We start from the raw sequence: 23,292 nt of genomic DNA, 5'->3' as shown, positions 1-23,292 counted from the left end.
GCAGAAGTCTGAGCTAACCATTTTCTTGTTTTCCACTTCCTAAATGAGACACAGAATCATCTAACTGGGAGCATTCCCTTTGATGTTTGACATATAACAATAGTTAGGATTGAGTTGAGAATTATTACTTGTAGCTCTATCTCTTTTTTTAAAAAGATTTACTTAATTATTTGAGAGAGAGAGTGTGTGAGTGTGTGTGTGTGTGTGTGTGTGTGTGTGTGTGGAGGGGCAGAGGGAGAAGGAAGGTTTTTTTTTTTATGGTTCAGTCAGCCAGCACAGATCATGAGGGTCTAAACTTTGTTTGTTGTTGTTGTTGTTGTTGTTGTTGTTGTTGTTGTTGTTTTAATGAAATTTTCTTTTTTCAGTGTTCCAAGATTCATTGTTTATGCACCACACCCAGTGCTCCATGCAATACGTGGGTATTAAGGAGGGCACGTATCGCATGGAGCACCCAGAGAAGGAAAGTCTTAAGCAGACACTGTGCTAAGCGCAGAGCCCAATATGAGGCTCAATCCCACGATTGTGAGATCAGGACCTGAACCAAAACCAAGAGTCAGATGCTTAACCAACTGCACCACACAGGCACCCCAGTTCTCTTTTTGTTTGAATTCAGAATCTGCCTAATTTGCTTAGTGAAAAATTGTATCTTTAATGTCTGTTATCTTAGCAGATTGTGAATGGTCTTCTTAACTCATGGTCGTTATATTTCAGAACTTACTAAAGTATACCATCTAAATTAAAGTAGGTAGAAAACTTCTTTGTCAAGGATTTAATGAACTGACAAGTTTGAAGAACTACCTGTTTAAAATCTAGATTGATGTCATCGTACCGAGTCTCCTTCATAGCAATAGTGTAGTACAAGAGGAGGCACACTATGGCCTGGGCACCGAATCTGGCCCATAGCCTACTTTTATATATAAAGATTTATTGGAACACAGCAGTGTGCATATTGTCTGTGGCTGCTTTCATGCTACAGTGGCAGAGTTGAATAGTTGCGACAGAGACCAGATTCCCTGCAGGCCTCAAATATTCATCTGGCCCTTTACAGAAAAAGATTTCTGACACCTGCTATAGTAAAAACCCTTGAACTGGGAGAGCAGTCAGAGGACCTCAATTCTGTTTATGCTTGATTTTAACTCTTAAGTTGGCAGCAACCTTAACAGGTTGCAAAGCCTCTCCAGACCTCAGTTTCCTCACACGTAAAATGAGTCTTTTAGAATGACTCATCCGCTAAGGTTATAATTCTATAAATCCATACACTGTTTTGGAACCATTTTGCTGTTTTACATAATAGCTTTGCATTGACTATTCAAACTACATGCAGTCACTGAGTTTAGAGAACTAAATAAAGAAAACTGCTAACCATAAGACAGATAAATTAGAAACTTGCTACTATTGTCTTAAAAGAATTTACCTCTCTAAAGGCTCTTTTAAATAGTGCTTTCCTGGCATAAGTATTTCTAGATCTTTGAGTAGAGTAGTAGCTGGAACAGGCCCTGAAACATAAACTCAACATATTAAGAAACTCAGTTGAACTTCATTTGGAAAGAAAAATAAAGCATCTCTAAAATGTAGTTTCAGTGTGTGGGAAACTTTTGATATATAAAAATTCCATTCCCACCCAGCTTTTAGGGAACACGTGTGTATGTGAAATGAAATAAAGTTCTACTATAGAAAGAAGAACTCAACATTCGGTGCTGTTTCTTTTTTCATCGTGGTAACTGACTATAATGTTCCACATAGGGACCTCTCATGCATTAACCCTAGACTTCCAGAATCTAAAAAGTTGGGGCACCTGGCTGGCTCAGTAGGAAGAATATGTGACTCTCAATCTTGGAGTTGTGAATTCAAGTCCCACGTTGGGTGTAGAGATGACTTAAAAATAAAATCTTAAAAAAAAAAAAAAAAGGAAATCTAAAAAGTTGCCTGGAATGGTATCACCAAGATCATGTCTCTCTCTTTTTTTTTTTTGCCCTTCCCTTTTTGCGTTCAATTCATTTCTATGTATATTTGTAGAAAGAAATCCTAACATGCACCCCCCAAAATGAACCTTGTGGAAACATGCTTCTACTAATGTTTTCATATATTTAATAAATGCCTACACACATAAAAAATTTATCTTTTTCCCCCTCTCTAAAAAAAGGAGGGGCATACCATCTGGGTGGCTCAATTAGTTAAGTCTCCATCTCTTGATTTCAGCTCAGATCATGATCTCAGGGTTGTGAGACTGAGCCCATGTTGGGTTCCATACTGGTCATGGAGCCTGCTTAAGATATTCTCTGCCCCCTCCCTCTCTTAAAAGAAAAAAAAAGGTTTTTTTTCTTTCTTTGCAGAAAAATCCACGAGTTCAGTATTTAAAATTTATTTTTTTTAAGATTTTATTTATTTATTTGACAGACAGATCACAAGTAGGCAGAGAGGAGGCAGAGAGAGAGAGGAGGAAGCAGGCTCCCCGCCGAGCGGAGAGCCCGATGTGGGGCTCGATCCCAGGACCCTGGGATCATGACCTGAGCCGAAGGCAGAGGCTTTAAGCCACTGAGCCACCCAGATGCCCCTCAGTATTTAAAATTTAGACTTAGACTACTTAAGTGATTTGATACTTTAACTACCTAAATGAGCAATTCTACTTGGACCAGCAAAAGGCTGTGCTCATGTTCTAGCAATACATCGGTAAGCCTAAGATGGTTTATACTTCCAAAATGATTTACAGTTTGCAAAGCACTTTCGTATACAGTATGATTTTTGACAGCCCTGTACAGTAAGTTATGTCAGTTTTAATATTTTCACATTACAACTGAGAAAGACTTCAAGAGGTTAAATAAGCAACTCAAGTAGTACCAGGCAGCTGGAAAATGGCAGAGCCGTGGAACATATTTTGACCCACGGATATTTTGACAGATATTTTGACCCACGCCTAACAGACTCACAGAACTGAACATTTTCACAAAATAACTGTTATTGCTGTTCTTGTTACTGTCAAGGTTCCTGACATTCTTCCATCTAGCAGTCTGAAGGGGTGTCATGCGCTCAATAGGACAGTAATTCTCAACGAGGAGTCAGGGGAAGCTGTGTATGCTGTTTAAAGAGGCGCCTGTACTTGGTTCCGCTATGCGGCCTGACGGAGAATTATTGTCTTAGAGTAACACGTAGTCCTTGTTAACAAAGAGGGAGGGGCAAAAAATGTTAAAAAAAAAAAAAAAAAAGGACTCATTCCTATTTCCCAGAGATAATGCTGCTAGCATTTTCATATATGTTCAGTCTTTTATATCTGTATTAATCTTTGTTTTTCAAAAATGAGATCATACCATAGATTGTTTTGAAACCTTTTTTATGTAATTCACAAGCATCTTTCTGTTTTATTAAACATCCTTCAACATCCTTTCATAGTGACTGCAGAATATTCCATTTTGTGGTACATGCTGAGTTCAAGATGTAAATGGTTTCACGTACTTTCCCCAGCCCCACTGGTGTTCTCCTCGTGTATGCATATGTGATTAATTTGAAGGAATCCGGAATCATTTAAAAGCTACCCCTCTTCTAGCTGTCATCTCCTATAGGTTTGACTCTCTGAATACTCCTTTAGTTTGTTATTGAACTTTTTTGTATTTACATATTTGTTTTAATTTTTCTTCCATCTTTTTGTTTTAGGGTGCAGTACTAGCAGCTGTGTCAAGTCACAAATTCAACTCCTTCTATGGGGATCCTCCTGAAGAGTTGCCAGATTTTTCCGAAGACCCTACCTCCTCAGGTAACTGGACCGTTCATTCATTCACCAGTGTGAATCATTTGGTGTCTCATCCTTTCTCTGCAATTGTGAATAAACTTTTCCTATGAATCTAGTCACATCCCCCCAAGGAGTTCTAAGGAAGTTTGTCAGCAACCAAATCCCATCCACATGTGTCTAGTTCCTTTTAATTTTACTACTGAAGTTGCTTTCCCCTGCTGCTCCAAAACATTTTACTTTTTTCTTTTTACCTCAGAAATACTTTTCCCCCTTTCTCCACTCCAGACCCAACATTGTACTTCATCCAATCCAACATGGTGGTCATTTGTTTTGGATCTTTCTGATTGACTTATAACCCAACAAAAAACTTCTGTTGTACGATTTTCCCCATGTCAACCATAGCAGATCAGACTTTGAGACAACCCTGCTTTTAATTTTCTCTTTCAATATAAATTGTCTTGTGACTTCTTTCTCAAAACAATTTACAAGTTCTTCACTTTCGTAAAGTCTGTAACACATGTATACAAGCATTCGGGGGAGAAGAACACAGAAGAGTTACCTATTTGGATGAAATATATATAGGTACTCCTGGGGGAAAAAAAAACCCACCAGTGTTCACAAAATTATTTTATAAAACACTCAGATTTCCATTTTATTAGTGAGGTATTCTCAAGGATCATTTGTTAAAAATCCACAGTATCCATTTACATGTATATGTCTGTTATACTCTTCAAATTTCATTGATGTACATACGTATTTACATCTGAATCATATGTTCTCTGCCTTCCGCTTTTCTTCCTTCTCACATTAGAGTCACTCAGTATTTGCCATGTGGCTGACTTTGGGCTGCTGGTTTAATTTTTGTAGTTTTGGGGCTGCCCATTCAGTATTCATGTATTACCATTGGGACTCAAGGCCCAGGGCCCTTCCTAAAGCATGAATTGTTTGTCGTTCACTATTAGCAGTCTAGGAAGAATGGATGTGCTAATGCTTCTCTCCTGTTGGAACCATGAGCATTTATCAGTGTTTATGCTTCTTCTTTCTCTCTGTTTATACACATATGTGGACAAATATTCACTTCTATTTCTTACCAATTGGTATGTGCTTATTACATCTTGTGGAAAAGAACAGGATCAGGTTTCCCATTCCTGTAGCTATGTAGTTCCTCATTTTGACCTTTACCAATTGGGATGTGAATCTTCCTCTTTTGAGTAGAGGTGATTTCCAAAAATGATCAGAAATGGGAATCTTAGAAAAAAGACTCTCTGAAGAGAAGGTCTTGCTGGTTTCCTCTTGCACTGACTTTGTGATTATCCAGAGCCCTTACCACATGAAAGGCAAAGCTGTAGTTGTGTTTCTAGATGTGTTCTCCCATGCTCCCTGCTGTTCCATGTCTGTCTTTTCCTCTGCCAGTCCATTTTGTTCCCTCCCCCTGTAGCACTTGGGGTGGTGTTAGCTCAAACCTCTCTTCTCTTCTCACACTCAGTTTACAGTAGACCCATCTGGAGGGAGTGGATCCAGTAATGGTTTTATGTCATACTGTGACTACATGATACAGTCACAAATTTGGAATAGATTGAAAGATTGTAGGTCAAGGTCTAATACCATTTTCATCTTTGGAATCGGGACTAGAGAGCCATGTGGTCTTTGCAATAGCTTCACAGACCTAATCTTTAGTGTTAACCCCTTAATATGTACCTCTGCCTAGCAAAAGTTTAATGAGCTCTTAAGTGTCCCCTTCTGTTAAAGAATTGGATTTTTCTTTCAGGAAAGAGAATTGTCTATAGTTACAGACATGCTTATTTTCTGTTAAATACACTTTTATCGCCCAGGGGTTTTTTTGTTTGTTTGTTTCTCAGTTCAATTTGTAAATGATACAGTTGAAATAGTTTCTGATTGCAGCATTTGCTTTATAAACAAAAAAGAAATTTCCCACACTGTCTTGCGGGTAGCCTGCAAGCTCTCAAATTAGTTGTTCACAATTTCACATTCCCTCTTGCTTCCCTTTCCTGCAGTCACACCTTCTTTTTCCAAAATTTCGGGATCTTAATGATCTTGTAAGCAGTCTGTATCTTCATTTGACATGCAAATGGCTGCCTCTAAAATATTTTTAAATAGCAGGCTGCTATGAATAAAAGACAAAGGAATCATTATGTAGCATATGCGTCTGATCACCTCCCCTAAATGAAAAGGAAATTTTTTATGAAGTCAAAGACGAACATTTTGAAGAATATTCTAATACTTTCATAACTTTCTCACATCTATCAAGAATTATTCATATGTTCCTAAGATTAATTTTTAATACTAAGTCATTTAAAGGGAGATATTGTACTACTTTATCAGCATCATTTATCAAATAGCTCTCTACCAGCAAACTTCCTTTTCTGCAACCAGCAGTGATAGTTGTATGCTTCGTTGCAGAAAGCCTATTATGTATCTTTCTTGTCTGGACTCGCATAAGAGCTTTACACTTCCATAAATTAACACATGTATTTTCATTTTTCATTTCATTTTTTTAATGTTTTCATTTTCAAGCCTAAATTCTCGTCAATGTCATTCTAATCCTTAAATTCCTCTTCATTTATTTTAAGTTCTAACATTAACCGTTCCATTATTTTCTGTTTAAATGTGCCTGGGTTTGTTTTACAGTACAAAACACAAAGCACCTTTTAACATTACCTGAAAGTTCTCATGGCAAAAAGAGAAAAATGATCAGCGAGGCTGTGTTTGTTGGGTAGGGGTGAGGGTTCCAGGAAGGAGGGGTTAGAAAGAGAACCATGTAAGGTCACCAACTGCTATTTTTTGAGAAGGACAGTCTGTTTTTCATCTTTGGATAATGTCTGTTCTATTCTTCTGTGAAATAATGATAAGTAGGTCATTTTTTTTAATGACTTTGCTTGACAATTAAAATCCTATTTTGGTCCCCCCCAAATTTTATTTAATATCACAATTGAAAAATGAATTTTAAATGAATACATTTCCTGATCTGTCATCTAAAGAGTCTAACATGTTTAGATATGCTGTGTACATTGTAAAACAATTTTTATGTAAGAGATTATTTTTTTCTATTTTATCAAAATTAGTCCGTTATACATTCACTAGAATTTGTTGAGTTTAATCATATGATGAACAGTGTATCCTTCCTTTGTTACTTAACAGTCCAAAGTACAAATATTCTTTTCTCATATTTCAAATCAAAGAAGTCAGAATCCCAACCCAGTGTTTTAATGACTGAAATCCTTAACAGCCCCAGGGAATGTGCTCATGGAACACAAGGACTCACTTTGGGCTCAGCTGGGGGACCGTGCTTCTTATGGCTCATCTACTGGGCCCAACTGCAGCTTGATAACCTGCTTGCTCTAAAATCATACTGTTTGTTGTTTGTCCATATGCTGCCTTCCTCGTAGGACTCCTAGCAGCAGAAAGTAGGTATCCCTTTGTTTTCCTCTAAGCTTTATCTTTTATGCAAAAGTGTTTGGCTTTGCATGGTTCATAAGCAGCTTGATTTTCTCTTTGGCTGTTTGTTTAGATGTTGATTATGAATTTTAACACTGCCTGACCATAAAATCAAAACATGGCTGTACTGATTTCCTGAAGCACTGTCATACAAATAATACTAACCTCTCACTTTCATAAGAGGAAGATAGGCAGTGTTAAAATTTTAATTGCACTTAATATTATCTCACATCTGAATTTCAAGCACAAGTACATTAATTTGGGAGAAAAGGTAACATTTTATTTTATGGTTCGCTTTCAAGAAAAGTTTCAGGGTAAGTGAATTTTCTTTTGATGATTACATAATCTATAAGCAGTTTTTATTACTCTCTATAACTGACTGAATTTTTAGTTAATTAATATGGAGCTGTGGAATAAAGCCCCGAATTCATGTGTCTCAGCAACTTTTACCATCAGAAAGATCATTTATAAGGACTAATATAATGGCTGAATTTGAATTACAAAAGGACACAATTTGATTATGTGACAACATTAAAGTAAAAAGTATGTAAAAGAATTAGACACACAAATGGTACAAGTAAAACTAAGGCAATCTGAATAAGATGGCTGGATTGTATCAATGTCAGTATTCTGGGTTTGGTATTATACTATAGTTCTGTTAAATTCTCCCAATGGGGAAATGGAGCAAAGTATACACTTCTTGCAATTGCATATGAATCTACATTTATTTCAATAATTTCAATTAAGACAATAATATAAAACTTTACCTCTACATTTTGCTTACTGGCGGTAAGTATATAAGAAACAATGATAAATTAGAAAATCTGAATGCTAATAATTGAATACATTGTCACATCCTCTTACATTTGTTACATGTAGCTCCAATTGCAGCTGATTTAATATAAAAATCTCACAGTAAGGGCGCTTGGGTGGCTCAGTCATTAAGCATCTGCCTTCGGCTCAGGTCATGATCCGAGGGTCCTGGGATTGAGTCCCACATCAGGCTTCCTGCTCAGTGGGGCGTCTGCTTCTCCCTCTCCCACTCCCCCTGCTTGTGCTCCCTCTTTTCCTGTCTTTTATTCTGTCAAATAAATAAAATCTTTTTTTTTTAATCTCACAGTACATCAATTGTCTATTGCTGTGTGTTGAATCACTTCAAAGCAGGATTTATCCTCTCAAAGTTTCTGTGGGTCAGGAATCTGGGCATAGTTTAGCTGTGTGCCTCTGGCTTGGGATCTCCCATGAGACTACAGTCAAACAGTCGTCCAGGGCTGTGATCTCATCTGAAGGCCCAACTGTGGGTGGTAGGGGAAGGAAACCTCTTCCAAACTCACTGTCATGGTTGTTGACAGGCTTCAGTTCCTTACTGGCTATTGAGCCTCTCCAGAGGGCTGCTCACAACACAGAAGTTTGTTTCCCCCAGAATGAATGATCAAAGAGGAAGGGCAAAAGTAAGAGTGCCCAAGACAAAAGCTACAGTCTTTATAACCTTATCTCGGAAGTGACATCCTATCATTTCTGCCCTATTCTCTTCATTGCAAGTGAGTTAATAAGTCCAACCCACACTCCAGGGAAGGGATTTGATTATACAAGGGTGTAAATACCAGGAGGCAGGGATCTTGGGGGCCATCGTAGAGGCTGCCCACCACATACAAGTTAATGACTATTAGAATGTGAGATACTTCTTTGTACCTGCCTTTGTTTCTCTAGATTTATCATGCCTCTCTTGTTTTTTTAAGTAGACCTATCATGGCATTTGGAAATGAAAGCATCTTGGAGGTATCAAGTAGTGCTTTTCCTTAGCTGTAAAGTTTTATTTGAATGGGCACTTAACCAGCAGATTGTTTATTTGAAGTACTTTGACAAATCTATGCCCAGTGATGCTGCTGTTTGAAAACAGACCATTTTAACAAGCATAATGGCATTAGAATTATAGCATCTGTGCTCTTATAGAATCCATTTGCAGAGTTTACTTCTTTTAATTCTAAATTTTGAGATATCTGCATGATACACATAAAGAATCTTATCACCATGTGTAAGTTTTCATAGCTTGAATTGGATATAGTACAATGCTTAAGTTTAAAATACAGTGTTCATTACAGGTTTCACTATTGCTTATAACTTGATCATTAACCAGAATTTGCTTTGTATGGTGGGAATAAAAGCTGTTGTCCAGAGGGGGAAAGGGAAGCATTTGACTGCAAAGGGACAAGAGGGAACTTTTTTTGGAGAGATGGAAATGTACACTTAAGTTGGTGAATTTTAACTTAATAAATTACATTTCAGCAAGCAGATTTTTTTAAACACTGTTGTGGGTGGGGCTTTGACTGAATGGGTGATAGGAATGTGTGTGTAGTGGATTCAGTGTTGTATAATTGGGATTGCTAATATAAGAGGAAAGAGGCTATTAACTCTTCAGAAAAAGCTAGACTGGATTCAGATGCTGAATTTGCTCCATGCCATTGGGTTTTGTAGCTATACATATAATTTTTTAAATATACACATACAAATTTTTGTTACTTAAATAACTGCATATGTGTGTATGCAATTATCAGATGTATGTAGTATATACATTTATCAAAATTCATGGAATGGCACACTTAAAATTTATATATTTCACTCTGTGTATATTTTACCTGAGACAGAAAAAGGAGTATTAAAATCTATGCTGAAGTGTTTAGGGGTGCAGTCTAGTAATGTTGACCCCTCTGCTGCTCATTTTGAAACAAATGAAAAATAACATGAATTGATGTTCACAGTTAAAGTGTATGATTATCAACCTAATTTTTAGATACAAACTTGATCACCAAATGAATTGTGCAGAAATTAAAATAAAATACTATCCCGAAGGCAGGGCTTGGTTACTGTCTAATAAATTTATCATTTGAAAGTTTGGACCAAGGCCCACAAAAATAAACCTTATGTGGGAAATAAAATTGAGATTAAAGAGAAGCTAGAAATTGGATATCCTCTCATTACCCGATGCAAATTATTCCGATGTGTTGCTGAGGGTGAAACATGGTTTCCGGAAGAGCCAGTCTGTAGTAGAAGGACTCAGGGTTACAGACTTGACTTTGGGGGACTCGCTCTTCTGCTCACAGCTGTGGCCCCAGAATCAGATGACCCTAGGGAGCCTCCAGTTTTGCAAGTATAAAAACACTTGCCTACAGGACGGGGTTATTGTGGAATGACATAAGGTCATGAGTATAAAAGCACTTTGGAAATTATAAACTGTTCTGCAGATTTAAGTATCAAAATAATTGTATTACAACTTTAAGGAAATGGGGCTGTAAAGGAAGCTGTTTTCTGTGGTTACGTGTTACGTTATGAATTCTTCAGCATTTACTCAGAAAAAGTCGTCTTAATCAAACACATATCATTGTCTTTTTGTACAAAGCCCCCTAACAAAGTGCAGCCTGGAGCACAAACGTGAATAAAATACCCACAATCCCACCCTTAAACAGATCGCCCTCCGAGGTGAACTTGTGTGCTATTTATTGATTTTTTTTTTTTTTTCAGGGCAGTTACGACTTGATTCAAAGGCTTTATAGGAAAAAAAAAAATCCTTTTCAGTTTTTGAGAAAAGTGAAGAGTTCTTTCAGATAGAACAATATTAATCCACAAAGTAAATACTAATAGCAGTTAAGAGCCTGCATGTGTGCTGTACTGTGTTAGGTCGTGTTGCCTTCATTATTACTACTGTCTCAGTGTTTCAAACAAGCAGCAATGGAAAAGCCCCAGAAGTGTCTTTATGTACATCTACATTTTATACTGAATGGAAAAATTATGGGACATTTTGATGGGTTTGGTACTGACCTGCAGGTATCAATGATACATATGTATCAGACAAAGAATGTTTTTCTGTGCTTCTGCTGCTCATACCCAAAGAAAGAAAGAAAACAGAACAGAAGGTGTTAAAATGATCAAAGGCAAAGAAAGATTTTGAGGTTAGACCAAAACTATGTGTTTATTCAATGTGAAAGATAAAGGGAAAAATGGAAGAAAAGCTGTAATTTTCCTACCTAATTTCAGAAACTTAAAATTTGGGGCACTTTTCAGAAACTGAAAAAGGTAGCTCGAGTACCGGTATGGAAAGGCTTCCTCTCATTATTGAAAACCCACAAGGTTAACCACATTTCAGCAGAAGATAAGACTATAAATCAGTTCAGAAGTGGTGACAAGATCCAAGGAGGATAAATTGACCCGTTGAGCTGACGGGTCTTGCCTCCTGGAGACCTCGGCTAACAGATGCCTTGTGCTTTCCAGCAAACCATTCACTAGGTCCATCCGAGCAGATGAGCCCCCGGGTGGAGGTGTCAAATTCCTGCTCAACCACCTCCTCTCTAAGCTTGCATCAGCTCCTCACAGGGCAGCCTATTTCTGTGATAGTTTGTTTTTTTTCCCCTTGTATATCATTTACTTCAGGGTATAGGATGCCTGAGAGCCCCTTTCTCAAGGCCAGGGATCATCCCTGTTTTCTCAGAAGCCCCTGCCTAGCACCTGGCGAAAAGCAGGAATGTTCAATAAAGATTTCAGTTACTGTGTGACCCGACAAGGATCGGGTTCTTGTCTAACCTCCATACCCATGCATAAACCACAGGCAGCTTCTTGTCGCTGGTTCTCCTGCATGTTTCCATGCAGTAGGTCAGGCAGAGCATAGACTTCAGAGCCAGACACGCTAGGGCTGAGTCTCGGTTCTACCATTTCTAGCTGTGACCTTCCCTGACTTCTCTGAACCTCAGTTCCCTATCTAGGAAGGTCAGGTAACTTATCTACCTTACTGCGTTGTCCTGAGGATGTGCCTGGCATGTAATAAACACTTGAGAACTGGGAGCCCCTGTTATGATGATGATGATGATGATGATGTTTCCTTAGAACTTAATTCAGGGCATGCTTTGTGGATGTTTTAAAATGAATCAAATATAGACATGCCTTAAGGACATCACAGCACAGAAGAGTGACCTAGCATACCTGCAGGGTCACCCATGGAGTAGGCACGCTGGTGGGACAGGAATTGCGTGGAGCTCTGGGGGTTCACAGATGAGCAAGTGGTACAGCCAGAACTGCTTCCAGGTGGTTAGACTTGCCATCTCAGTATCCAGTAGATACAAGGTGGTTTTATTTTCATCTTATAGTATTAATAAACTGCCACCTAGATGATGTATCTAGGTAAGCGATACTGGTAGAGACCGTAAAAACTAGGTAAGATTCCACTAAGGTAACTGAATGAAAATGATAATTGGGTTTCTGTAGTATCTGTTGAATTTCTTTAATGTACAAAAGACATTTCATTGGTATTTCTGTCATTGCAGTTTTGTCAAGTCCAAAAGTTTAGAACTGGCTTTAGTGACCCTATAAACCTGGTATCATTTAACCCTGCTATTGATATGCTGGGGCCAGTGTTCCATGGGACAATTGGAACTAATTTCTTCACATCATCTCTTATTTTACAAGGCTTTCAGTAAGGGATGATGAGAGAGCTGGCTTTGAACTAATTTCCGGAGGGTTGTTTTGTTTTGTTTTTTTCCCTGCTCAGAACAAAGTGAAAGTCACAAGAAGAACAGGTAGAAGGAAGTGGATTTGGTTAATACATTTTCAGGAACAGAAAGGGAAATGAGGACTGATTTGTCCTTTGTACCTTTGTTTATCCTACTTGATAGCCACTTAATGTTTTCAGTGAAAGAATATCAAGAGCCTGGTAGACATAATTACTCAAAATTTGAAAGTACCCACAGTCCCTTCAATAGATAAATGGTCAGACTTTGGTACTACCCAACAATAAAAAGGATTAGGCCATTGACACAACAACCTGGATGTATCTCCAGAGGTCATCCTGGGTCAAAAAAGCCAATCACAAAAGATCACATACTGTATGGTTTTATTTATATAGCATCCTTGAAATGACAAAATTCTAGAAATGGAGAACAGATTAGTAGTAGCCAAGGGTTAAGAGAGGATAGGATAGGAGGAAATGAGGATGGCTATAGAAGGGCCAAGTGAAAGATCCTTCATTTGGATGGAAATAATTCTGTAGCTTGCCTGTGCCAATGTCAGTATCCCAGCTGTGATGTCGTGTGAGTTTCACAAGATGTTACCGTGGAGGGGAACTGGGTAAAGGTTCCATGAGATCTCTGTATCATTTCTTACAACTGCATGTGAATCCGCAATTATCTCAAAAAGTCAAATTTGTTTTTAAAAAAAATTAGCCACAGTAACTTCCACGTGGATAACCACTTGATTTGTGGCTTACACCCTGAATCGTTCGCATAATAAAAGCATACTACAAAAAGCAGTTGCTTATATAGCAACTTTTTTCCTACTGTAGAAAACTTGGAACATATGGACAAGAACAGAATGAACTATAAATAGGAAAGTAAAAAATCACTGCTGTTATGCTTTTGGTGTATTTCATTCTGTTTTTTCCTGAGTTTGTGTATTTTTTTTTCAGTCATAATTGGGAATATACAGTTTATGTGGTTTAGCATTCTTCTTTCTTAAATTTTATATCATACGGATTTCTCTAGGTCTTCAAAATTTTTCAAAAGTAATTTCCATTTGGTTATATATTCCATTATATGGATGTTCTGTATTTAATCATTCTCTAAGTATTTGATATTTTCTCCCATTTTATATGATAAATATCCTCATACGTAAATCTTGGTTGCGTTTCCTATTTTTTCCTTAAGGTAGGTTTTGTAAATGAAATTACTGAATCAAAGTACATGTGCATTTTTAAGGCTCTTTTTCATACATGTTACCAGATTGCATTCTGGGAAAGTGATACTAATTTACATTCTCACCAATAAGTGCATGTGATTGGATGAGGTCCAAGACCAGAAGCAATTAGAAACAGCATAGAGTTCCAGAACAGAAAGATCCAAGATTTTTCCTTATCTAAAGCCGAACTTCTGAACCTCAGCACTGTTGACATTCTGGGCTGCATAATTCTTTCTTGTGAAAGGCTGTTGTGAGCATTGTAGAATGTTTAATAGAATCCCAGGCCTTATGCACTAAACAGATAGTAGCACAAACCATCCCCCCACCACCACCACAGTTGTGATAACAGAAATGTCTGCAGACTGTCAGATGTCCCCCCTGGGGGGCAAAATCACCACTGGTTGAAAACTGTTGATCCAAGACTTACACATGCAATGAGGCACTTACTGTTAGAATTTCTCAAACACTAATGTTCCAACGCCTAGCCTCTTAGGGTTCTTTCTCTGGAGTATGTATGTGCACGTTGTCTGCAGAGTCAAATAGGCTTAGCATTTCTTTAAGGCTGTGTAAGTGACTTTGTTGCTCCCCAGTATGTAGCTTTCCTTACTAATACCTCTCTGGATTCCTGGTTGTAAGAAGAAATTTAAAGAAAGTGATCCCACTACCATTTCTTTGCCCTGCAAGAATGAGTGGCCGTAATATTTAATATGGTATTTGGAAGTGTCAGTCAGTATGCTCAGCCTTTGTCTTTGTCTTTTGAATGAAAAGGGCCCAACAGATTGAGAACAACTTGATTACCTTGACTTCGTAAAGGAAGGAGAAAGAATGCTAACTTAAGTTTGAGCCTTAAAAATCCTAAGAAGCTGGGGCACCTAGGTGGTTCATTCAGTTAAGCGTCTGACTTGATCTCAGCTTGGGTCTTAATCTCGGGGTCTTGAGTTCAAGCCCCACATTGGGCTCCACACTAGGCATGGAGCCTACTTTAAGGGGGGAAAAAAAATCCTAAGAAGCTTATTTTACTCCGCAGGAGCACCCATCCTTCAAAGGTTTTTCCCTCAGAGCTACAGGTGGCTTTACCTTCAGTTCTTGATAGGGTATACTGGTACAGAAGGCTCACCTGTGTGATTTCTATAATATTTCAAAACATCGTGGGGTAAAAGAAATGACACACTCTTCCCAATATATATCTTGCTGCACCCAGATCTTTCAGTAGCTCAGTTATAGTTGACACATTTTGTTAATTCAAGTAAGACCAGCTTCAGTGTACTTTCAAAAATGAGAAGCACACAAATACATTGTCACAAACAGAAACTCACTGAAAATACTCTATCCTTAAGCAATATGAAGTTCATTTAAGTCTATCCAGTGAAGTCATGAACCTTTGAAGTTATGTTTGTTGGTCCATTGTGCTGAAATGTAAGATTGAGGTTACAAAGGTTAGTTTGACATTGACTTTCTGTTCTGGCTCTTTCTTTCCTGTTTGTTCCCCTTAGGAGCAGTCTCACAGGTGCTGGACAGCCTGGAAGAAATTCACGCACTTACAGACTGCAGTGAAAAGGACTTAGATTTTCTACACAGTGTTTTCCAGGATCAGCATCTCCACACACTACTAGATGTAAGTCTGTCTGGGTTTTTTTTTTTTACTTATTTATTTTTACTGAATTGAATATTTAGTGTGCCTTTTTTAATTTACATGAATTTCTAGACATCCATCATAACAGCCCATTTTCAGTCTTAAGTCTGTGAGAAATGTGGGAAATCATCCACTTTAGATTCATAACTAAAATAAAATATATAGTACAAAAGCAATATAGCCTAGCAAGTCACTGTAAAAAGAATTATGTGTGTGTATATGTATATATGTGTGTTTCTCTTAGAAGAATCCCTCTACTCTAGAAAAACACTCCTCAACAGGTACAAAGATGCAGGGATGTGAACATTAATCATAGACTGGGGGTAAGAGTGAACAGAGGACAGCAGGGAAATAAACCATGGCCTGTGCACCCCTAATAAGGAATATTGGGCAGCAGGTGAAAAGAATGAGATGGGGGGGTGCCTGGTTGGCTCAGTTGGTTAAGCATCTGCTTTTGGCCCAGGTCGTGATCTCAGGGAAATGAGGAAGGTTGGTAAAAGGGGACAAGCTTCCACTTATATGATGAGTAAGGTCTGACACTCTAATATACAACATGGTGACTGACTATAGTCGATAATGCTGTATGATATGATGAAATCTGGTAAGAGAGTAGGATTTAAGTGTTCTCACGGGGTGCCTGACTGGCTCAGTCGGTTGGACGTCCGACTCTTGATTTCGGCTCAGGTTATGATCTCAGGGTCATGAGATCAAGCCCCTTGTCGGGCTCTGCACTGGGTTTGGAGCTTGCTTAAGATTCTCTCTCCCTCCCTCTCTCTCTCTGCCCTTCCCCACCTATCTACACGCAGGATCTCCTTTAAAAAAAAAAAAAAAAGAACTTAAGTGTTCCTACCCCCCCAAAAAAAGGTTAAATATGTGAGGTGAAGAATGTGTAATTAAGTTGATTATGGAATCCTTTCACAGTGTACACATTTATCAAATCCTCACGTTGTACAATTTACGTATATTACGATTATGTATGTCAGTTGCCCTTCAATAAAGTTAAATGCACTCAGCAGGATAAAGAAATGCGCCTTCTCTTTAGTATAATTTAAGTAAATTTGAGGGCATTTTCAGATAAGTTCAACTTCAAGTAACTGTTATTTTCCTCAGGTACCAGAAAGCCTTTGAAATGCATTCCATTTGGTGGAGAGCTCTTAACATTTCTTCCTCTTCTTAATTCATTGGCTTCATTATCATTGTCTATCCTTGCTTCACAGGATGCAGAGGGTTTTTGCAAATGGGAATTTCCCACACAAGTCCTGCCCTTTAGTGAAACTAGCGAGTGAGCTCTTCGAAGGAAGCTGTAGCGGAGCATGGAGATTTGGTTTATTTCAGTGGTTAGGGCATTGCTAAGATCTACTAACCTTTTAGATCAAGGACCTTTTGCCTTTGAAAGGCTCAGAGAAATCCAAACAAGTTTTCAAGGTTATGTTTTTCTGACTAGTGGAACAAGGTATATGAGTCCACCCAGCTTGAGACTGCAGGGGAAATGGAAGAATATTGCTAGCTTCTACAAGGAGGGCCAGAGAACTCAGACACAGACTGGACTTTGGAACTGAGCCAAGCCACGCTTATTGCCCAATGCTAAGCCTTTCAGACCTCACTGAAAACATGTGCTTGGACTAACTGCAGTGTTCTTGGGTCGACATTGGCACAACTTCAGAAGAGACTCCTAGGTGTTAGGAAAAACATGCTTAAAGTTCATTTGGATTCTTGCGAATTATAAACTTAAGAACGTGTCTATAGTGTCAGGATCTGCCCTCTCAGTGCATCTCAATTGGAAAAGGAGTGTGTGGACTGAGAAGGCGCTGTACCCAAGAAAAAGACGCCATGTCTGCAGAACTTTGCAGACAAATGCTACACGTGAACCCCAGAACCCCCCACCCCCTGAAATGACACGACCGTAAGGCCGTCCCTGGGCAGTGCTGGGTTCTGAAGATCCAAACTGACCCATCCTTCAACGAAAAGCTATCATCATGAATGATCTAAGCCATCACTGGAATGTGCTCTCATGATCTAGAGTCCATGAATATAGTTCGTTAAGCTCTTGTCTCAGAACGAACAGACTACATTTCACTAGTACAATCAGTGAGGTATTCAAGTAGCTGCCATATAGAGAAATGTAATGATTAAAACAATTTTTTCATACTTGAAGTGCTTAAGTAAGAAGGCGCATAGTATGACCAACTCTTGAGAAAAAGCTTTTCAAACTTTGACCATTCATTTCTCTTCCTTCTAATGTTCCATAGCCCATGCTTGGATTGGAATCATTTTGTTTTACAGAATCAACACTGGTTCCTTTTTAGGTTTTGGGGGGTTTCTTTTTAAAGATTTTATTTATTTATTTATTTATTTGGCAGAGAGAGACCGCGAGAGAGGGAACATAGCAGGGGGAATGGGAGAGGGAGAAACTGGCTTCCCACTGAGCAGGGAGCCCGATGCGGGGCTCGATCCCAGGACCCTAGGACCATGACCTGAGTGGAAGGCAGATGCTTAACAACTGAGCCACCCAGGCTCCCCAACACTGGTTCCTTTTTGAAGGATCCCAAGTAGTGACACCTAGTAGCATAGTTTTGTGGACCATGGATTGATTGTCACTTAATCCCACGGAGCCATTTTGTGAACTATCTTTATTACATTTAAATAATTCCTGTTCTTTCAGCAACACTCTAAATAACTAAGTTTGATGTCCTCAGTTTTAAGCTGTCAAAAAGAAACAGGATTAAGTTCCTATAGGAGACGACAGATCATTTAGTACTTTATTTTTTCTAGTCATGCCTTCAAAATAATAAGCTTGAAAATGCGAAGAAATATTATTAAAATTTGAAGGAAACAAAACATCTGTTGTGTTGAGAGAATTTACATTAAAACACAAGGAGAAATATTGTGGTTGTACTGAGAGGGGAAATGCTTTCTGATCTGAATTCTAGTAAAACACACCTGGTTTAATCTGTAGTGAGAGATTAGAAAAAAAAGGAAACCAATCCAGAAATTTCTAAATGTTTGCTCCCCAGCCAGTTCTACCTGGCATATATATGCCGCTCCTCATTTTGGGGAGAGAGGTAGAGGCTTAACGAAGAACTGTGTTTGGTCTAACTTGGTCCATATGTCTGCTTTCACAAATTATAAGCCCTGTGCAGAGATGGTCTGTGCATAAAATATACAGATCAGTTTTACTAGGAAAAGGCAGTTTGGCCTGTGTATGAGTTTGCTGAGGCTGCCACAACAAAGGGTCACAAACTGGGTGGCTTTAAATAACAGGATCTATTCTCTCACAGTCTGGGAGGCCGGAAGTCCTAAATCAAGGTGTCAGCAGGGCTGTGCTCCCTCCGAAGGCTGCAAGGAAGCCTCCTTCCTTGCCTCTTCCAGCTTCTTGTTGCCTGTGATCCCTGGCGGTTCCTTGGCTTATAGATGCGTCCGTCCAGTCTCAGCCCCCAACTTCCCGTGGGGTTTCTCTCTGGATGGGCGTGACTCTGTGCCTTCATGCAGCCTTCTTATAAAGACACACCAGTCATTGAATTTAGGGCCTACCCTAATCCAGTATGACCACATCTTTTTTTTTTTAATTTTATTTTTAAATTTTTATTTTAAATAATATTTTAATTTAAATAAAATAAAATAAAAAATTTTAATTTAATTTAATTATTTAATTATTTTAATATAATAAATAATTATTAATAAATAAGTATTGATTATTAATTATAATTATTAAATTGTTTAATTTAAATAAAATAAAATTAAAATTTTAATTTAAATAATATTTTAAAGTCTTAAAAGATTTTATTTATTTGACAGAGCAAGAGAGATCACAAGTAAGCAGAGAGGCAGGCAGAGAGAGAGGGGGAAGCAGGTACCCTGCTGAGCAGAGAGCCCGATGCAGGCTCAATCCCAGGACCCTGAGATCATGACCTGAGCCGAAGGCAGGGGCTTAACCCACTGAGCCACCCAGGCGCCCCCCAGTATGACCACATCTTAATTGCATCTTCAAAGACCCGGTTTCCAAATAAGGTCACCTGAGGCTCCAGGCAGACATGAATTTTGAGGGGAGAGTATTCAGCCCACTACCACGTGGAAAACTGATTTTGCCCTGAATTGATTCTTCAGGTGTGAGTGTAACTTACACAAATTTAACCTTACCTGGTCACTCGTTAAGTGAACTTTGTTGGGAATTGGTGTTAAGGTGTACTTGGGTCTTTGAATGGTAGTCTGAGTTCGTTTTGGGTTGCAACTTGTGTGTGATACATTGGGTTGTCAGATGACAGATGCATTTTTAGACTGAAAAATCAAGGCTTTTTCAGTTAAAAAGCATTTTGCGAATGTTATTTGGTGGTGATCCTTGATCTTCTCAATATCTTGTGGAAATTTTCCTGTTGCAGAATAAATGTTTACTTTGTAAGTCAACAATGTTATAAAACATTGTTAAATGACACATTTCTCTCTCTCTCTCTGCCAAACTTTGACAACTAGTTTTAAACATTCACCCACCATCTGTCATACCTCTGAACAGCTGTTAGCATTCATTACAGACTGCTGTTTCCACAGTAAATGTGAAGCCCCACCTAATTAAATTATTTTTGTTGGACGTCCTAAAATTATGTTTAATTTGTGATTAGATTAATAGAGCAGAAGCTCACTGCAGTAGCAACTTAACACTTTATATTGATTTATATGTAGATTTTTATTATAGATTAACTGATATTTTAAAGTACTGCATTAGAAATAAATCAGTGTCTGGAATCCTCCATATTTTGTATTACCAACATCTTTATTGCAGTTTTTTACTGTTTAGGGAGAGTTAGAGAGTTTTTTTTTAATCCAGCACTGGGAAACTACAACTCTTGATTTACTCTTTTGCTTTTTTGAGATGATATTAAATTAGTAGTCCTATTTGGCAACATCTTATTTTTAGAACTCAAAGGTTTCCTAAAGTGGGAAAAACTGGAACTTCTGCAATGATTTGATTTTTCCAGCAATTTGGGGTTTGAGAAGTACACTGTTAAGTTTGGATGTTTAAATAGACTACCAGTCAGGAAATGCCAAAGCTAAATTTCCCATGAATTCGTAATCTAGTCGAGTTAGACTTAACTGTCTAGAATATTAAGGCCTGTGGACCTGCTGAACTACTGGGACCTTCTCAGGGTCCCTGCTAGCCTTGAGCATGAGCTTCAGCAGATACGAAAAACCAGCTGGGTAGTGGGCCAGTGGTATGACCTTTGTGCTACTTGCCTCCTGGGGCTGGAGACTGAAGTGCATTGCTGCTCACTGTGGGTATAAGGATCTCCCTTTCCACTCTTTCTAACTGGTGGGCAAAAACTTCCATATCTGTTTCTATAATATAGATAAACTAGTATATAACTGTAACTAATGCCCAAGTATTAGTGTCAGTAGAAAATTACCACATGACACAAAATTCCTAGGGTAAAGAGAGCTAGAAATAGCATATATCCTGAATATTTTCAAAGTAGTTTTTCTTCATTCTTAATGAAGATATCAGCAAACTTAGCCAGAAAAAGAAAGGCTACTAAGTATATGGTCATTCATTAAGCAGCAATAGAAAACGGGTACAACCAGAAACAAAGCAAAGTATTGTCTACTCTTACCATTTCTATTCAACATTGTATTGGAGGTTCTGGCCAGTGCAGTAAAGCCAGAAAAAGAAATTCAAGGTTATGCAGATAAGAAAAGAAGTAAAACCATTTTCTCACAGAGATATGTTCTTGTATGTAGAAAAGCCTAAGGAATCTACCAAAAAAATCTATTAGAACTAATAGGCAAGTTTAGCAAGACTGCAGGATAAAAGATCAATATACAAAAATTAACTGTATTTCTACACAGCAGTAAATCATGTGAATGTAACTACAAAATCAGTAGTTTTACAAGTAGTAAATCATGTGAATGTAAAATTAAAGAAATACAGTACCACTGAAAAGAATAAAATATTTGGTGACTTGAACAAAAGAAGTTTAGGACTCATACACTGAAAACTACAAATGTTGCTGAAAGAAAGTAACGGTCACAATAAATGGAGAAAGAGAGAGAGATTGTTGGATTGGAAGACTCAGTATTGTTATGGTGACAGTTTTCCCCATATCCACCTATAGATTCAAGACAGCCCTTATCAACATCTCAGCAGAATTTTTTTTGTAGAAGTTAACAAGCTGATCCTAAAATTTATATGGAAATGCAAAAACAATTTTGAAAAAAGAAGATCAAAGTTGGAGAACTGATTTCAAAGCTTTTTGCAAAGCTACCATAATGCAAAAGCTGAGTATTGGTATAAGGATAGACATATAGATCAGTGAAACAGAATAGAGTTCAGAAATAAACCTTCCCGTTCGTGACCCAGTTGATTTTCAGCAAAGGCACCAGGCAATTCAGTGGAAAAAGGATAGTGGTGGTGTTTTTTTTTTAAACACGGTGCTATGACTATCCATATGCAAAGAAATTAACTTAGACCCTTGCCTCACACCCCACACCAAAAATTTCCACAAAATGAATCATAGATCCATTTTAAGCTTAAAATAATAAAAACTTGTAAAGAAAATGTAGGAGTAAATCTTCATTACCTTGGGTTAGGCCAGGAGCTCTTAGATTCAACACAAGGGAACTCTTGGGGATGAAGGAACTGTTCTAAAACTGAATTAAGATGGTGGTTTGTACAACTGTATAAATTTACTCAGCATCTTCAAACTGTACACTTACAGTGGGCAAATTGTGTAGTTTATAAATGATGCACCAATAAAGCTTTCAAAAGTGAAAAATGAGAAGGAATTCCCTTTTACCTTAAAAAAAATCTATTTTACCCTTTTTATATTATTTTAAGGTCAAGCACTGTTGGAAGTTCCTTCCATGTGCTATAGGTTATAGTGTACTCTGGATCCCATAATGTCTTTGGAACCCATCACTCCGACTATAAACAGCACTGTCCAGTCTCCTGGAGTTGTCCCTGTGTCCTGACACCAGTCCAGCAAAGCCAGACGGCCTGCCCTCACCAGTGCCCAAAGCCCACCGTGAAGGGGTCATCCTAGCAGATTTCACAGGGTCAGCACACTGACTTCCTCTTCTCAGCAGTTCATGTTAGGGCTAAGAATTTACCACTTACTGACTTGAGAATGCTAAATTTGCTTTTCTGTCCCAAGAACTGTTTTTATTAACCAGTGCATTGTTGTGCCTCATGAAAGAAGCCCAAATGGACTTTTTTCTAATTTAAAAGCGCTATGAGGGACGCCTGGGTGGCTCAGTTGATTAAGCCGCTGCCTTCGGCTCGGGTCATGATCCCAGGGTCCTCGGATGGGGTCCCACATCAGGCTCCTTAGCGGGAAGTCTGCTTCTGCCTCTGCCTGCCACTCTGCCTGCTTGTGCTGTCTCTCTCTGACTGATAAATAAATAAATAAATAAATAAATAAATAAATAAATAAATAAAATCTTTTTTAAAAATAAAAACACTATGAATTACATAATTTTATCTGTTTTTTCAATAAGGGGATTACCTTCTCAGAGCAACGTGTTTCAGCTATTCATTTCTTTTACATGCAAATACATATTTGTCATTCCCCAAAGTTCACAGCTTTTTAACAAATATGACCTAATACCAATATTTTTGTCTTTTTACTGTGGTAAAATATACATGACATTAACATACCATGGTAACCATTTTCAGCGTACGATTCGGTGACAATAAGTACGTTCACACTGTTGGCGCAACCATCGCCACCGTCCACCTCCAGAACTCCTTCCAGCTTCCGCAACTGAAACCCCCATA

General features: G+C 38.2%; 1 protein-coding gene across 5 annotated transcripts in view; it reads left to right on the top strand.

Moving 5' to 3' along the window:
* LOC111150467 (calcium/calmodulin dependent serine protein kinase) overlaps window positions 1-23,292 on the top strand; it is a 117,531-nt gene that overhangs the window by 29,314 nt on the left and 64,925 nt on the right. For all 5 annotated transcript variants that reach the window (XM_022507940.1, XM_022507939.1, XM_022507938.1 and 2 more), the window contains exons 4-5: window positions 3,649-3,748; window positions 15,391-15,512. In XM_022507940.1, coding sequence (XP_022363648.1) covers window positions 3,649-3,748; window positions 15,391-15,512 — 222 coding nt within the window. The remainder of the gene's footprint in view (window positions 1-3,648; window positions 3,749-15,390; window positions 15,513-23,292) is intronic.

Source organism: Enhydra lutris, unplaced genomic scaffold (genome assembly GCF_002288905.1).
Source record: "Enhydra lutris kenyoni isolate GAN:26980312 unplaced genomic scaffold, ASM228890v2 scaffoldscaffold23, whole genome shotgun sequence".
In the NCBI taxonomy this organism is placed as follows: Eukaryota; Metazoa; Chordata; class Mammalia; order Carnivora; family Mustelidae; genus Enhydra; species Enhydra lutris.
This window is presented reverse-complemented; position numbering and strand designations above follow the sequence as displayed.